Source organism: Acipenser ruthenus, chromosome 3 (assembly GCF_902713425.1).
Source record: "Acipenser ruthenus chromosome 3, fAciRut3.2 maternal haplotype, whole genome shotgun sequence".
NCBI classification, from domain to species: domain Eukaryota; kingdom Metazoa; phylum Chordata; class Actinopteri; order Acipenseriformes; family Acipenseridae; genus Acipenser; species Acipenser ruthenus.
Window position 1 is genome coordinate 47,594,279 of NC_081191.1, and position 18,329 is coordinate 47,612,607.

General features: G+C 42.5%; 1 protein-coding gene across 2 annotated transcripts in view; it reads left to right on the forward strand.

Moving 5' to 3' along the window:
* The window catches only part of nek11 (NIMA-related kinase 11), a 222,504-nt gene that overhangs the window by 111,863 nt on the left and 92,312 nt on the right, over window positions 1-18,329 (forward strand). For both annotated transcript variants that reach the window (XM_034058454.3, XM_059013082.1), the window contains exons 11-12: window positions 734-827; window positions 1,016-1,154. In XM_034058454.3, the coding sequence (XP_033914345.3) occupies window positions 734-827; window positions 1,016-1,154 (233 nt within the window). The remainder of the gene's footprint in view (window positions 1-733; window positions 828-1,015; window positions 1,155-18,329) is intronic.

The following is an 18,329-nucleotide window of genomic DNA, read 5'->3' on the forward strand; positions in this document are numbered from 1 at the left end:
TGACATTTGTGAAAAATAAAACTAAATATTATAAAAAATTAAAATAATTTCACGGGGCTCTAATTATTGCCCACATTGTCAAACAGGTAACACAACAATAACATGATGTGGTATGGAGAAGAAAAGCCAGCTCACTGGTTATGTTTTTTTTTTTAATTCTTCCTCCTGTACACATAATTTATAAAATAGTTCCGTGCACATTCCGCGAAATATGACACCTTACCCGTGACACTGCAGTGAATTTTAAAGAAAATGTCTGCGATTTTCACAGGGCCTTACGTATAACGCTATATTTTTCGGAACCCTGCTACTTACACTTTAAAGTGATAAAAAGTCTATTTTAATCCCATTTAGTGCCATGACAACCCTATTATATCCATTGAACATGTGAAATTGCACATTTACCTATTACTTTCAATAGACTGCCCATGTTAATCTATTGTAAGTATTCAATGTATGATTTTTTTACCATTATTAAGGCTCTACAGTATATACCTACTCTATCCATTGCATGTGATAAGTCATGCTATCAAGATGGGTCTTGATTGCAGTCTAGATAAACAATGAGTTTAACAGATATGTGATGACATGTTTCCATTGGTTACTATTGTGATGCCATATTCAACATTGTTCCATCCTGAACAGATACTATATATCTACTGTACATGTACAACTGTAACAAATGTAAACATACTTTGTTTTGACTAGCTAACAATATTCATCTGCATAACAGGCAACTTGCAGAAGAAAAATATCAGGAAAACTACAGACGAATGCAGGAATTGAGGTCTCGCAATTTTCAGCAAATAAGCGTGGATGTTCTAAATGTAAGTATTGTTTTTAATTTTAGCTCACTGATATTTCATCTTGTTTTCATTCTGTATTAAATAGTGTATAAATATTGATATAAACATGTCAGGAATTTGATTGCTTTTGCATGAACTAATTCAAATCTAAATAGCAACAGTACATTATAACCAATTGCAATTTATGTTTTTCTGTTTCTGTGTTATAGATGTGTAAGGAACAGACTGTGAAGCAGGTACATCAGACTCAGCCTGTCACTGCCCAGGACTATAGATCACTGGGCTACCCTAACCCTTCAGAGAAGGTGCAAACCGACCGGCTGTGCATGTCAGAACTACTGGATCATGGTAGGAATACGATCTTACCTTTGCAACAGAGCTCACATGTTCACATCTTGTTTTAACAGGGTAAATCTTTACAGGGTGACTCACAATTTCTACCAGTCAATGCCCATACTTCCCATGCAAGAAGAGACTCTTGGATAACCTTTCGTGAAATTTACCTATTGCCGTGTAATATGTAGTTCCCTGTGAATATTGTAAATATGCATACTTTTCATCACTTAAAAATACAGCAAATGTTTACCATATTGACGGACTGCAATTAGAAACCTGGCAGCCGGTTCAGTTTGTTTCCAGTAAATGACTGAACACACTGCATAGAACTGTATGCTTTCTTTAAAATGTCTTCAAAGTAGACGACACCAGCCACATCAAAGATCGGAAATATTTCTGTTAAAGATCGCTCTGTTCAGTACAAGAAGGGGATTCACATTTATTTATATTTTTATTTTGTTTGATTATTCAGTGCTGGTGAAAACAGTGTTTTCTACAATTTAGCATTTGCTGTTTTTCAGGTAAGCATTTCAATATTTAGGAACATTGCATAATAATTTGACAAAAAATATCAATTTTGAATGTGACAACAACTTTTTTTCTGCTTAAAAATTGTTTAATTGTGAAATATCTTGACATACATTCAGTGTTTCTTAAAATATAATACTCATTAACTTCACTTGCAAACATAGATTGTAGGTATTTTGGACCATCACCATGTCTACATTTGTAAGAGAAAGGCAAAAATGAGTAGAACAAAGGTTTTCTTCATTTGTGCTCCAAAGCAATGAGGCTTTCTGTAAAGCAAACAAGATTTTGTTTGTCAAAAGTGAGATTGGGATCAAGCCATAAGCCAAGGTAAAGTATCTCTTCCAGTCTTAATTTGCAATTCATAATTTTGTCTAGAAACATTTTAAGAGATTGAAACAACATGAAGTTAGTTTTTGTAACATCCAAGACCTATTTATTGTCCAGAAATAACTATTGTACAAATTAAGACTTTCTTTGCAGGTCTGTGTTGATCTGATTAAACTATGCTGGCATTGTACAATACTGTGTTATCAGCATATAGTTGACTATTGGACTCTTTAGAGAACTGTGGAAAGTCATTGACAAAAATCGAAAACAGTAAAGGTCCCAAGACAGAACCCTGGGGTACTCCCATCATAAGCGATTTCCAATCAGATTGGCAACTTGTATTCAGACAGTCTGGACACTATTGTCCAAAAAATCAGAACCGGGTCAAGGCTGAGGGACCAAAGCCAAAACTCCTGAGCTTTGCTAGTAAAAGAATGTGGTCTACTAGATCAAATGCATTACTAAGATCTTATCCATGCTGTTGGCAAAATCACTTTTTTGAACAATGATGTAATAGTAATAGTAGAATGGTTGTTTATCAGTCATAAGATTATTACAGTTACCTGAGTGTGAACAATTTTTTAAAGGTCTTTGAAAGTGCTGGTCTATAATTTCCCACATCCATAGGATTGTTAGCTTTATATATTAGAGTAAGACCAGACATTTTCCAAGCCGTTGATATTGAACTTGAAGAAAAAATTCAGTTAAAAATGTAAGCAATTGGTTTAGCTATACAGTCTGCAGCAGCCCTCAAGAGTCGAGCCTCTAGACCTCCCCTCCCCTTTTATTCACATTTATGTCCCTTAAATATTTGTGGACTATTGAGTCAGTGACTGGACGGATGAAAAAACTGCCTTGATGGCACACACAATTCTGAAACTCGTCTTCTGACTGTCCAACTTGGTGTGACTCATTACAATGCACAGGCAACTATCTAGACAGGTTCATAAAATAATCATTAAAATAATCAGCAATCATTTTGGGTTCATTAATAACAGTCCCATCTCTAACAACGTGTGTGACTACCTTTTAAGGTAAGACTTAATATTGCATCAATACCCTTCCAAATTGTCCTGCTGTTGTTTACTGTATATTAGCTTTCCTATATTTTAATTAATGTGCAGCTCTGCTTTTCCTCAATGCTTGTGTACAATGATTACGTAACATCTGGTATAACTGGAAAATTGACAACATTTATATTTTTGCCATGCCTTATTTCTTTGAGACATTAAGCCAATCATGTCAGAAGTAACCCAGGGATTGTGTCTCCCACATTTGGACCGTATTTGGGGCAACTTCTTCTTTTAGGGGCATGTGTGTCACATTCATTGATAAAATAAGCCAATGCACATTCAGGGTCGATATTAAATTAAGTCGGTCTCAGTTTATTTTCATTCTTAAATAGAGTTTCAAGGCACCTTGGAGGTGCTTTGGTTTGCATGTGCTTCTAAACACAAAAGGTAAAACAGTGGTCGATCAGCATCTCAGGTAGAGTGCCACACACTCAACTTCTTTCAACTGGGGGAGATGTGGGAGGAACAGCAGGACAATTCGGCCAATACCGTCCGGTATGTGTTGGACCTGCGCAAGTGTCTATAGAGTTTATTGGTCGATGGGCACATGACAACTTGCAGCAGGCACAACACAGGCAGGAGACCCAGTATAACCGAGGGGCTCGATTGCGCACGTTTCAGCTGGGAGATAAAGTACTTCTAGTGTTACCCAGCAGTGAGTCTAAACTCCTGGCAAAGTGGCAAGGACCCTTTGAGGTTACACGCCAGCTTGGGACAGTGGATTATGAAATCTGATAGCCGGGACAACAAAGGGAAAAACACATTTATCATGTAAAGCTCTTGAAGCCCTAGTTGCAACAGGAGGCATTGTTAATGGTGCAGTCTGATGACATCACAGACTTGAGACCTGATCTTTCTGTTTTGGCGAGAACAGGGTCGGTGCAGATTGGAGACAATCTGACACTAAAACAGAAACTTCAGGCTCAAGATTTGGTGGCGACTTTTCCTGACATTTTCTTTCCAGTCCTGGGGCAGACTCGAGTAGCCCACCATCACATTGACATTGAGCAGGGGGCACGAGTTCGCCAGAGGCCTTACCGTATACCTGAATGAAAAATGGAGATTGATAAAATGTTTAAAATAGGGGTAATAGAAGAGTCCGAGAGTGACTGGAATAGTCCAATTGTTTTAATGGATAAGGCAGATGGATCGACTCAGTTTTGTATTGACTTTAGGAGAATCAATGACCCCGGGTAGATGAATTGCTGGACTGTTTAGGCACGGCTCACTTTATGACGGACACTAGATTTAACAAAGGGGTACTGGCAGATACCCCTAACCCCAGAGTCACAGGAGAGGACAGCGTTTGACTCCCTTCAAGTTATACCAGTTTATTACTATGCCCCTTTGGGTTGCATGGAGCTCCAGCCACTTTCCAACGGATGATGGACTCTGTCTTCCTGCCCCATCAGCAGTATGCTGCTGCTTACATTGATGATGCCCTGTTGACCCACATGTCAGTCATGGTGATGACACAGAGAGGTTCAGTGAGGGTGTGTTGCTTGGATCTCTTTTTTTATTTTTTATTTTTAAAACTTAGTCGTTGCCAATTATTTTTTTATTATTTTTCCCAATTTAGAATGGCCAATTATTTTTTAGGCTCAGCTCACCGCTACCACCCCTTTTGACAGAGAGAGAAAAAGTGTCTGGAGCTAGGAGAAAAGATAAAGAATACCTGTTCTTGACACAGCAGCATGCTGCAGTGGGAAAAGAGGGCAAGCGGGGATGGCTGAGGAAAACAGACGCAATACTTTGTTTCTACGTACCCATGCTGGCCAGTACAGTCCATGGGACTTTATTCTAGCTTAGGGGGGATCTGGGCAACCTCATTAAAGTGTACTGAGGGAATACTACAGCATCATTGTATCTTGTGCCTTGCAGGCTAGCGGAGGCTGCGAGACCCTGCGTATAGCAGCACTTTTCTTTGTAGTTTTATTTACAGTGTTTGTGTTCCTTTTTTATTTCTCCTTTTGATTATGGAGTGTGTTTACACAACTCGGGGATACCATTGTTGGTAGCAACCCTGAGTATCTCCATAGTAACATGACACTGTTGTAAACAATAAAACGTGTGCGCCTGATCTGCGTGAGACAGTATTTGACTCCCGTGTTTTCAGTGAGTCACCCACACCCTCTCACAATCACAAAACTAAAATCAAATTTTCCAACAATTTTAAACAACAAAACATCCACAAATTCTAAAAATAGAAGTCCAATATACTTATAGAAATACATTTATTGGTGAATGTGTGTTGCAATCACTAGAGCAGTCACTCACTGTTCTCTTCTGTGTTCTGGTCCAAGCAGGGGCACATGGCCCGGATCTCTCACGTAGGTCCTTCAGGCACAGACCCTCTCACAGCCTGGATCTCTCACTACAGTTCCTTGCAGAGGGAGGCCCTCTCCCATTATTGGGTCTCTAGCTTTGCGTAATGGAGCTTCTACTCCAGTACTGGAAATATAACGTTTTAGGTAATTCCATTGCCAGTTGTTGGCTTTCTGTATTTTCCTGTTTTTTTCTGTATTTTATTTGCACTGTTTTGAGGTGAAAAGGACAAGTTAAGTGCTTATGAAAAGTAATTTGCAACACTCTCATCTTAATTTATGGGATAAGGTGAACTTTCCCACATTACTTTTGTAAGCATCTCTGAAGCATGCACTGAACTATGGGGACCAACATTTCAGTATGTGGCCCTGTCACAAAGACGGCCGGAGTGGGTGGTGTCAGACCAGAGCCAGGAAGTAACACACAGAGACTTGGATTTTGGTGGAGCTGAGCGAATGGTTTCGCTCAGCATTTAATAAAACAGCACAGAAAATAAAAGGTTTGAAACAACAAAAACACAGGACACGGCACTTGTAGCCAAAATAAACAGACGAACAAAACGGACTAGACAGTGCACAGACAAACGAACAAAACACGGTGAGCAGATAACACTAATATTTACGTTCTTTTATATTTACTTTACTCCTTCTCTCTCTCCCGTTCTCCACTCACCGAACACCTAACCCCGACTGCAAGAAATGTGCGTCTATATATACTATTGTGCTGGGATTCAATTACTAATTAATTATTCACTTGAATCCCAGCACGTGAATTAATTCTGTGCAACCCTGTGCTCACATATTACATTTAACCAGCACGTGAAGTGATTTGTGCTCTCCTCTTGCCTAAATACAAATCTACACTTTTTAAATACACGTGAAACACAGACCCGTTTATATCCCGTGTACCAATCTATACACCAACATTAACACACGCAACACACAACACATAACACAAATACACACAGGGGCGGGGCGCATTGCCACATATACCCCCCCTTGTGCGCAGCACACATGGCCTCAACGGCCACCTCCCCCCTTAAAAATCCAACAGTCCAGGCCAAAGTCTCGGGCTGGGAAGGGAGGCTTCCAGGGGCCCACAGGTGGCAATGTTGCCAGTAGCCAGGCTGCTACTGGCCATGCTGTCAGCAGACGTGCTGACAGCTCCCAGACTGACTCCTTCAGCCGGGGCAGTCCTGGCAGCGGAAAGGCTGCTTGGGGGATGGTCTCCTGACCTCCCCTCTTCTTCGTAGCCGGCGGCTCCCTCTTCCGGGGCTCCGGCCACAGTCTCTTCTGCAGCACAAGTGCTGCAGTGGCAGCAGGTCTCCGGACCTCCCCAACGATCTCCGGCAGCGAAACTGCTGCAGTGGGAGCAGGTCTCCGGACCTCCCCCACGATCTCCGGCAGCGAAACTGCTGCAGTGGGAGCAGGTCTCTGGACCTCCCCCACGATCTCCGGCAGCGAAACTGCTGCTGGGGTTGGTGGTCTCCAGTCCTCCTCCCCCTTCTTCGTGGCCGACAGCTCCCCTTTCTGGGGCTCCGGCCACCGTACTCCCCGTGGTGGAGGTACGGCCAGCAGAGACAGCTCCTGCTGTTCTGCTTCTGCCAGTGGCGGAGGCAGCTCCTGCTCCTCTGCTCCTGGAAGTGGCAGAGGCAGCTCCTGCTCCTCTGCTCCTGGCGGTGGTGGTGGCGAAGGCAGAGGCAGCTCCTGCTGCTCTGCTCCTTTCGGTGTAGGTGGCGGAGGCAGAGGCAGCTCCGGCTGCTCTGCTCCTGCCGGTGAAGGTGGGAGCAGCGTGTAGTCTCCCCCTTTTTCAGGGGACTGGTGCTGCTCTGCCTCTCTTGCAGCGGACTGGTGCGGCTCTGCCTCTCTTGCAGGGGACTGGTGCGGCTCTGCCTCTGAAGGGGAAACCAGCAGGCATTCTTCCTCTGCTGGTTGTGCTGGGGAAACCAGCAGGCATTCTTCCTCTGCTGGTTGTGCTGGGGAAACCAGCAGGCATTCTTCCTCTGCTGGTGAAGGTGGGAACAGCTGCCTCTCAGGCTTCGGATTCCCGCGGTCCCCCCCTCTGGGCGCTGGACGCTCGCGGTCCCCCCGTCTGGGCGCTAGTTCCTCCTCTCATACTGGGTGGGGCATATGGCTAACGTGTGCCCATAAGCCCCACAGCCAGGGCATAACTCTGCCGCGAGGTTCTTTAAAAAAACCTCCCAGCCATCATCCCCGACCTCCTCCTTTTTGGGCTGTGGACGCACAGACTCCTCCCTTTTGGGCTGTGGACGTTCGGGCTCCTCCCGCTTGGGCTGTGGACGTTCAGGCTCCTCCCGCTCGGGCTGTGGACGCTCAGGCTCCTCCCGCTTGGGCTGTGGACGCTCAGGCTCCTCCCACTCAGGTACTGGAGAGGGCAGCAACTGCTCCTCTCCCTCTTGCTCACTGGAAGGCATCCCTCCCATGTCTGCAGCTAGGTACCCCAGCACCACCATGGTGAGGTCACGAACGGATGCCGGGTTGTGTTGTTGCTCCCAGTCCTCCCATCGTTTCCCATCTTGCATCTGCAGTGCGTGAATAACCCAGGGGAGGTCACTGGCGAAGTTCCCCTCGGGGTGCACCAGCCAGTCCCATATTTCCCGGGACGGTGGGGAACCCGGTGGCAGTGGGGGTAGAGGGGTGGCTACTGCCCCGTTGTGGCTGTCCTCCTCCCAGCCCGGCATGCAGGATGAGTGTTGCAGCTGTTGTTGTTGCTGCTGCTTCTGCTGCTTCCTGCAGCTCTTTCTTCCCATCCTCGCTTTACTTATATATATTTTTATTTTATTTTATTTTTATTTTTTTTTTCCACAAAACCCCCTCTCCTGGTCTGACGCTTGGAGGCGCTATTGTCCCACTTCTGACACCACGTGTCACAAAGACGGCCGGAGTGGGTGGTGTCAGACCAGAGCCAGGAAGTAACACACAGAGACTTGGATTTTGGTGGAGCTGAGCGAATGGTTTCGCTCAGCATTTAATAAAACAGCACAGAAAATAAAAGGTTTGAAACAACAAAAACACAGGACACGGCACTTGTAGCCAAAATAAACAGACGAACAAAACGGACTAGACAGTGCAAAGACAGATGAACAAAACACGGTGAGCAGATAACACTAATATTTACGTTCTTTTATATTTACTTTACTCCTTCTCTCTCTCCCGTTCTCCACTCACCGAACACCTAACCCCGACTGCAAGAAATGTGCGTCTATATATACTATTGTGCTGGGATTCAATTACTAATTAATTATTCACTTGAATCCCAGCACGTGAATTAATTCTGTGCAACCCCGTGCTCACATATTACATTTAACCAGCACGTGAAGTGATTTGTGCTCTCCTCGTGCCTAAATACAAATCTACACTTTTTAAATACACGTGAAACACAGACCCGTTTATATCCCGTGTACCAATCTATACACCAACATTAACACACGCAACACACAACACATAACACACAAATACACACAGGGGCGGGGCGCATTGCCACAGGCCCCTGTATTAAGAAACTACCTGTGAAGGTTCCTATTGCCCATTGGGGTCACTGAAGGTGACTCGAGACCAGTTACCTAAGCCAAATATGAACCCAGTCCTACAGAAGCAAGTGTAGTAACCCAGTGCGACTGGACAGAGGACCTTACAAAACCAGTCATGGCAAGTATTGGCTAAATGTTCTTTTGTCATTTGTAATTACAGCTAATGGGTTTTGGTTTTGTTTACTAGGTTTTAATTTAAATTTGTGTTTTAAATAAAACTTTAAGAAGGGTTCCTGACTCATTAACAGCAAACCATTTTACTTTATTTATTTTAAATGCTTAGCAACTAGCCAATCCAACCAAATCCGCTCCCAAAGGTGCACCTTTCAAGACTTTTAATATATAAATGCCTGGCTTGAAAGGGAATGTTTATAGGTCTGATACCATAATTGCATGCACATTTTTCCTTACTTCGATGCCTTAATGTTTGAACATTAAAATGATAATACATTACTCTCAAAATAAACAGATTTTCTGCCTCGGAACCTTGGAGGACTGTATAGGGCCGACATCAGTTACCTCCAGCATAGAGATAAAAACAGAACTAGTTGTAAGGTAATTTTGACTTTACCTCTAGCAATTGTTGCTAAGGGATTCAAAACAATCAGAAATCGGCACAGAAAACAAGGTATGGATTTTATTCTCATTCAATCCTGTGGTTAAAACAAAATGCACATAGTTTAAATTGTTGTGATGCATAGCCCTGTGAGGAAATACTGCTATCAAGAATTATTCTTTTTTTTAACTAGTGTACATATGCTTTTGCAGTAAATTGCTATTATAGAATTGTACTTTTAAAAAAATGTATTTACCATGTTGCAGTTGTGCCAAACAAGAAGGCAACATACCTGTACTGACAATGTCATGTCAACCGTGAAAACTATACCACACGATTACTCCATCTCTATAGTCTGCATATTAAAAAGAATTATCATTATATTAGTTTTTATATTTTGTAATACATTAAAACGCCTCCCAGACGGGGCACTAAAACAATATAAAATGTCTTAAAAACTATAGTTGTGATTCAACAGAGAAATCCCATACCAGGGCCGGCTGAACACAGTTAAGGTAGGGTTTGCAAAGAGTAGACGAACACGTAAGAGATTGAGCTCATTTTCATGTTAGTTGACTGTTACACTGCAGCAAAATCCTGAGCTAGTGTATATATAGCTTTTGAAAATCAGCAGTTAAAACGGTTTATTTTTTGCAAAAGAATGAAGTTACGATCCATTTTGCATTATCATCCAATGTCTGGTGAAGTTCTTACTCATAACATAATAGTTCCATAAGCAATCAAATATATACTGTACATTTTTTAAACATATTGCCTCACTTTTGTCATTTGTTAATGACAAAATTATATGTAGTAGTTATAACAAATTATTATTGTATAATCACTCTTCTTTTTAAAATAGAATTAAAATATTAAAATAGATCTGAAAAGCAGAACAGTGTCAGATAAGTATAAACACAATTACATGTACGGCCTCTATGTTTTTGTTTTTTAACAGCACAACAGCACATTCCTTTATTTTGTAAATATTTGTTATAGGCTAAGACATGTACTGCTTTTTTACATGTGGCCATGTTATATTAGAGGAAACAGGGACAATATTTAGAATTTCGAGTCTGGGAAGTGATCAGATCAGGTAAATTGGGGTTGGAGTCCCTAATCCATGTGCATGCATGTCCTTGAATCCCAACTGCGTTCAGTTTGAGAATTAATTTTTTATGCTGGACTTTGTCGAAAGCTTTCTGGAAATCTAAATAAACCATGTCATATGCTTTGCAATTATCCATTGTCGATGTTGCATCCTCAAAAAAATCAAGCAGGTTGGTTAGACACGATCTCCCTTTCCTAAAACCATGCTGACTGTCTCCCAGGATATTGTTACCATATAGGTAATTTTCCATTTTAGATCTTATTATAGTTTACATAAGTTTACATGTAATAGAAATCAGGCATATAGGCATGTAGTTACCTGGTTTTGTTTTGTTTCCCTTTTTGTGGATCGGTATTACGTTTGCAATTCTCCAGTCTGTCGGTACAACCCCTGTCTCAAGAGACTGTTGCATGATCTTAGTTAGCGGTTTGTAAATAACTTCTTTCATTTCTTTGAGTACTATTGGGAGGATTTCATCCGGCCCAGGGGATTTGTTTATTTTAAGAGCTCCTAGTCCCTTTAACACTTCTGCCTCGGTTATGCTAAAGTTATTTAAAACAGGATAGGAACAGGTCGACATGTGGGGCATGTTGTCCGTATTCTCCTTTGTAAAAACTTGTGAAAAGTAATAATTTAATATATTTGCTATTTTTTCTCTTCATCTATGATTTTGCCATTTGTATCTCTTAGACAATTTCATCTATGATTTTGTCATTTGTATCTCCTCTTTCAATGTTCTTTTAGGTTATAGAGAGGTGGCTCATCCTCGTCCCATGGCATTGTGCCACATGAGACCCACGTACCTGGGAATAGATAAGCTCTGGGCAGCAGTTTTCCCACAGGCACGCGTGCCTGGTGGTGACAAAGTTGCTCTGTTCCTTTTGCTTCCGGCCCGCTACCGACCAGTGTTCCCTTCCCAGTATGGTACCAAGCAGGCCTTATTGACAGTCCTGTTACCGTCTTTAGCAGCTGAGATAGCAACTGTACATTCTTCTGTACTTTGCTTGCTATTGCATATGCCTGGGTTTTATTCCTGTGCCAGCAGCTTCAGGGACCAGCACAGCCAACTGTGCCTGCAGCCAGAACACCTCCCGATGCAGAGGCAACAGCCTCAGGCCAAGCCACAGGGTGAGCAGCAACCCTAGGGGTTTGCTACCACAGGTCCAGGGCCCCTTCTCAGGAAGCCATCTAGAGTATTGGCATCATTGCACCAAAGACATCTTGGTGTTTATTACTGTCCAGACCGACTACTCACTGCAGTTCAAGCACAGTCCCTCTCCCTCTCGGGGCATGACTGCAGCATCAGTCATGGACCCACAGGACACCGCTATAGTGTCTCAGGAGGTAGCAGTTCTGCTGCAAAAATGGGCTATTCATGTGGTACACCCCTCCAATTGGAGGACGGGTTCTACTTCATGCTGAAGTGGGATGGTGGCCTCAGACCAATGCTCAACCTCAGGCCGGTTAACCTGTTCTGAACTGATGGAGGTTAGGCCAGGCAATTGGTCCACAAAGTAGACCGCTAAGATGCCTACTTCCATATCCCCATAGAAACCGGTGCACGAGTACCTGCGGTCCGCTTTTAGTTTTTCCGTTTGGCCTCTCCCTAGCTCCCCATGCCTTTTGAGGCGCAGGGAAGCAATGTTGGCCCCTTTGACACTCAAAGGTGTCACGGATCGGGGAGCAGAGATAGATATTGCCTCCCAGGAATCGATCCATTGTGATAGATGTCTTGGCACACCAGTGGTCGAGGCAGCTGCTGTATGCCTCCTGCTGCTCGCCATGTTCCTGTCGTGTCTGGAGAAATCTCACAAGACCGGGCAAGGGTGCTATTAGTAACTCCTTACTGGCCAAGAGTGTGGTTTTCCAGTTCTGATGTAGCTACTGAGCGGCCAGCCGTGGAGCCTCCCTGAACATCTCGACCTGCTCAGTCAGGCGCAGGACACCTTGTGGCACCCCAACCTATTGAGACTGCAGCTCTGGGTCTGGCCCCTGAACGGCTGCATTTGAGCCATCTGGGGTTATCTAACAAGGTGATTGATACCCTAAAAAACGCCAGGGCAGCCTCTACTCATTCCCTGTATGGTTACAAGTGGGGTGTGTTTCAGACGTGGTTTTTGGCTCGTGGGTTCGAACCCACGACGTGCCCTATGGCAGTTATACTGCAATTTTTACAGGACCTTTTTGATGTGGAAAAATCCCCTCTACTATAAAGGTCTATTTCTAAAAAAAAGGCACTCGCCGGTTTAGGCCACCGGTGAAGGACTTAGTTCCTCGTTGGAGGTTAAATGTAGTACTTTTTGTTCTGACAAAACCCTCATTTGAGTCTATGCATTCAACTGGGCTGAAATTTCTGTCTTCCAGGACAGCTTTCTTGTTTGTAATCACCTCCGTTAAGCGGGTGAGTGAAATGCAGGCATTCTCTTTATCGAAAGCCTGTCTAATTTTTTTCAGAGGCCAGAACGAATGTCACCCTTCGTACTAACCCAGCTTTCCTGCCAAAGACCATGCGTTTTATAAAATGTGTAGGGCTGCTGTGTTAATTTAATTTGACAGTTAGTTTATTAACGTTAAGTTAACCCTAAGTAATGGCCATTATTTTGCCTCTGCCATTGTGATAGCCTGAAACACACCTGGCAGCTAATGTCATAGTACATAGCAATTTAAGCTTTTTGCCTGTGTTGTTTTGCTTTAGTTTTATTAACGTTAGTTTGTCTGTTACTTTCTTATTATAGTTTATTAACATACACTTGCCTATTGTTTTGCTTTTACTTCAGTTCATTTCATATGTTGATGCACGTGCATCATGACAAGTAATTGTGGCAAAGTGGTGCGTGAATACAGGTGAGTGCAGTGCAGAGCGGATACAAAACAGACAGACAATGATTTTCAGGTGCAAAGGTGTTTAGTGATTTATTAGTTAATGTCCAGAGCCTTAGGGCGTACACTTGTAAATAATAAATGATGGAAGTGATACAACGGTGTGTATCACTTCGTTTGTAATCATCGAGTTTGACCCGAAACCAATAACAAAGTCCAGGTTCTTTCCTCACCCACACGTAACACAGAACACAAAACACAGTGTTTATTTAGTGCGTGAAACTAGTGCTCGTGGTGAAAAGACCACAAGTGCTGGTGTCCGGGTTTGTTGCTGGCCTGAGGCTGCAGCTCCGGATGGTGTTAGTAGTCTTTAGAAACAAAAACAAACAAAACAAAGTTTTTACTAGACAAAACAAACAAACACAAAAGTCACATTTCGTTTTCACAGCGGTCTCCTTCTAGGTTGTTCTAACCACAAAGGAACAGATCACTTACACTACGACCCCTATTTGTACCCTCGCTCATGACCCCTAGGTTAACGAGCGCATCCGCTCCTCCAATCCTCGGATGCCACGCCGTTTCCCGTCCGAGTCATTGAGTTTGGGTACCGTAGCTCCACCCCCTTCCTAAATGACTGACTTCCACCTACCCTAAGGAATAAATTGTCATGCCATTTTGTTAAGGGTACTCTGTTCCTTTCACACAGCGCCCTCACGGGTTGGGAGGGAGATCTAACACCAAGAATCATTCGATCTCTGTCACAGTAAAACATATGTATTTATTTATTGATTGATTCATATTGTGTCTATGATATAAAGGATGCCTTCAAAGTGATACCAATCCACCTTGAACAATGGCACTTGTTTGGAGTTGCATGGAAATCAAATTTCTACTTTTCTGTTCGGCTTACTTTCGGGTGTAAAAGTAGCCCCTTCCTGTTCAACACACTTTCAGAAGCCCTTTGCTGGATTCTATTAAATAGCTACAAGACCCCTTTTTTAGTGCATCTATTGGACGATTTCCTTCTGATTGATTTTGCATCTTCAACCACGGACCAACAATTAACAACACTAAGATGTTTTTTTTTTTAAAAACTCAGCATTCCCCGAACACAAGAAAAAACTCAAGGACCCTCTACTTTTATAGAATCTTTGGGCATCATCTTGAACACTTTATCCTTCGAAGCACAGCTTCCAGAAGTGAAACAAACTAGGATACGTGAATACATCAAGCAGTTTCTAAAACTAAAATCATGTACAAAACTGGAGCTACTCAGCATACTAGGGCATTTTAATTATGCCATGAGGATCACACCACAAGGCTGATCCTTCATTTAATTTCTTCTTGATCTAGCCTTATCTGTTAAAGATCTACTGCACCATGTCACTATAACAGCCAGTTGCCGATCCGACCTTACCTTCTGGTCCCACCTCCTAGACAATTGGAATGGCTTATCTTTCTTCTACGAAGAGTATCTTACTGATCCCAAAGCTATCCAGCTTTTTACTGACGCTTCCCCTTCCTTTGGTTTCGGAGGATACTTGGCTGGCCAGTGGTTCTACAGAGCATGGCCCTCTGAATTTGATCACTTGCCCATGTCAGAACAAAATATACCCCATCAATGTAGCAGTAGCTCTATGGGGTCCATCATGGAAATCTAAATCAATTTTATTTCACTGTGATAACAAAGCTACCGTTTCCATCATAAATAAAAGCAGTAGTGATCCACACTGCTGATCCTGGCATCGTCAGATCAGTTCTTCTTTCAGAGGGCGTGGCTTTCTTCTCCTCTTAACAGACAGGACCCGCGGCAAATAGTACATAATCACCTCTCACCATACCTATACAAGCAGTCATGATCCCAACATTTAATTATTAAGAGTATCAGAATATGGGGGTGTATGGAGTGCCTGTCTTTACCTACTCTCATGAATAGCACAAATATACGTATTTTAACTGCATCTAGAGAACTACTTTTCTGATTGTGATAAAACTTGGTTACAGTATACTTTATTAAGAGTATCAGAATATGGGGGTGTATGGAGTGTTTGTCTTTACCTACTTTTATGAATAGCACAAATACACGTGTTTAAACTGTATCTAGAGAACAACTTACACTGTAAAAAATTAAGAATTAAACATAAAATGAAATGCCTACAGGCAACAGATAATAAACATGTCTTGATGTTTATTTTCTAAACTCAATTTATTTATTTCTTAATTTTTTTTTTTACATGTTTGAATCCCCAATTATTTTTTCTAATTTTCTACCCAATTTGGAAAGCCCAATTTGGAAAGTGCTGACTTGGGAGAGACGAAGACGGACACACGCGTCCTCCGAAACGTGTGCTGTCAGCCATCTGCTTCTTTTCACTCTGCAGGCCGGCCATGCAGCCACTTCAGAGTTACAGTTTTGGAGGACCACACAGCTCTGGGTAACTTAGGCAGGCCCACAGTCTACAAGGGCCGTTGGTGCGCAGTGAGCCGAGGACACCCTGACTGACCTAAGCCTTCCCCACCTGGGTGGCACTTGGCCAATTGTGCACTGCACCCTGGGAACTCCTGTCCACGGTCGGCAGTGGAATAGCTAGGACTCAAACCGGCGATCCCCAGACTATAGGGCGCATCCTGCCCTCCAATCAACATGAAACCAATCAAGTTTCATGTTAATTGGTTACACCGCGCACTACACAAGAGCACTTTAAAGTTTTGGGAGGAAAAACGACAATAATAAAAAAATAATAGTAAATAAATAAATAAATAAATAAATAAATACAAATAAAAAAAATCTTTACAATAACAATAGGCTTCCCAAGCCAGCTTGGAAGCCTAATAATTAGGTAGTCATTGTACACAAGAAAAACTTTAATATGCATTAGTAGAAGCATAGCTGTACAGCAGTTTTATATTTATAATAACGTTTTCGGTTCATCACTGAATAAAACCTTAACGCGACACCATCTTACTGGTTTGTTTACAACCAGGTATGTGGTTGTTAAGCCTGTTGCTATACAAATGACACATTGACTTTCTTAGTGTATTACGTAGGTCCACAAAATTGTAACATGTCTTTGCGCACTGCCTGTCTGAAAGCCGTTTTCTTTATGTAGAGACAGTAGTGAATGACTGACATGATCTGTTAGAGAGGTGGCTGTGTCCTCTCCCCATGGCTCTGTGCCAAGGGAGAGCGGACAACACACCTGGGAAAGTAGCCCGGGCAGGAAACTGTCCTCATGGTCTTCCTCATCTTCCTCATCCTCCTTGAGCTCTGCTTCTTCTTCCCCTCCCCCGCGGAAGAAGAAGAAAAGTCACCGTGAGATGCAGGCAGGGTCGGCGCCAGGTTTTTGTGGGCCCCGGGCAAAGAACCTCCAGTGTCCCCCCCCCCCCCCCACCTTCACCCCCAAATCAAAAAGTTTTCCTAATCAGAAGTCCCTTGCTAAACCGGAGATGTCTGGAGGGAGACATGAGTTGTCCGATTTAATAAATACAGTAGTAAATTCATAAGAACATAAGAACATAAGAACATATGAAAGAGGAGGCCATTCAGCCCATCTTGCTCATTTGGTTGTTAGTAACTTATTGATCCCAGAATCTCATCAAGCAGCTTCTTGAAGGATCCCAGGGTTTCAGCTTCAATAACATTACTGGGGAGTTGGTTCCAGACCCTCACACTTCTCTGTGTAAAAAAGTGCCTCCTATTTTCACACAAGCTATCTCTCTCGCTCTTTCAAATTAAAATTTTAAAAAGTCTTTATTGGCATGACAAAATAAAATAAATTTTTGCCAAAGCACTTAAACAACAAACATCAATAAAGACACAATATAAACAGATAACCCCCTGTTCATACCCCCGTCCCGTCCCATACCTCTTCATATTTACAGTATCAATAGTAGTGGATGTAGAGAGAAAACAGAAGGGGTCCCAGGACTTAACCTTGGGGGACACCTGTCGAAAGAGAGCAACAGGCAGAGGGTGAACCACACGAGGACACTGTACATGTGATTGGAGAGGTAGGAGGAGAACCAGGAAATAGCAATGCCGGAGAGTCCCATGTCAAAGAGGGAGGACAGGAGAATAGAGTGGTCGACTGTGTCAAAGGCAGCAGAGAAGTCGAGGAGAATTAGGACAGAGGAGGGAGGTGGCACGGGCAGAGAGTAGAGTTGGTGACAGAGAGAAGAGCAGTTTCAGCGGAGTGTGCCAGGCGAAAACCAAATTGTTTAGTATCAACAGCCATGTCATGTCACTCAAAGAATAGATAGGTTTATTGGTTGATAAATACTGTATATTCAGGTACTATCATTCTACAGAGTTTTACAGTGTGCAGTTAAGGTTAAGGTTTGAAAATCTCTTTCTGGGGTAATTCTTCCAAATAGATTTCGACCAATTTGGAGTTGGCTGCCCTTAGATGTTTTAAAGTTAATTCTTAAGAAAACTGGAACGGTGGCAACTAAAACAGTCACATTAGTTAGGTTATTATTTATTAACCCCTAGTCCAGAACAAGTGATTCAAGGTGTAAAACAGTTTTAAATATATGAAAATGTATTAAAAACTCGGTCCAGGGCAATAAACCCCAGGAAATGCCCTGGTCATAGAGCTCATTATTGCTTCACTGGAAATATCACATGACATTCTTTTTCAATCTTTAATAAATTGGGATATGACGTCCCTGAGATTAAAGGGGTTACACCACAAGAGACTTATCCTGCTAAAATATCTTCAGGATCAGTGAAGGCTACTGCCCAGCCTGACCTGGATCATTTTTTATTATTTTGTGGTTCGTGATTTTGTTTTGTTTAAACCTTTTATTTTCGCTCTGTGAGCAAGTGTTTTTGTTTAAATATTTATTTTATTTTTGTATTTAAATAAAACGGTGCCGCCTTTAACTGCAGTAC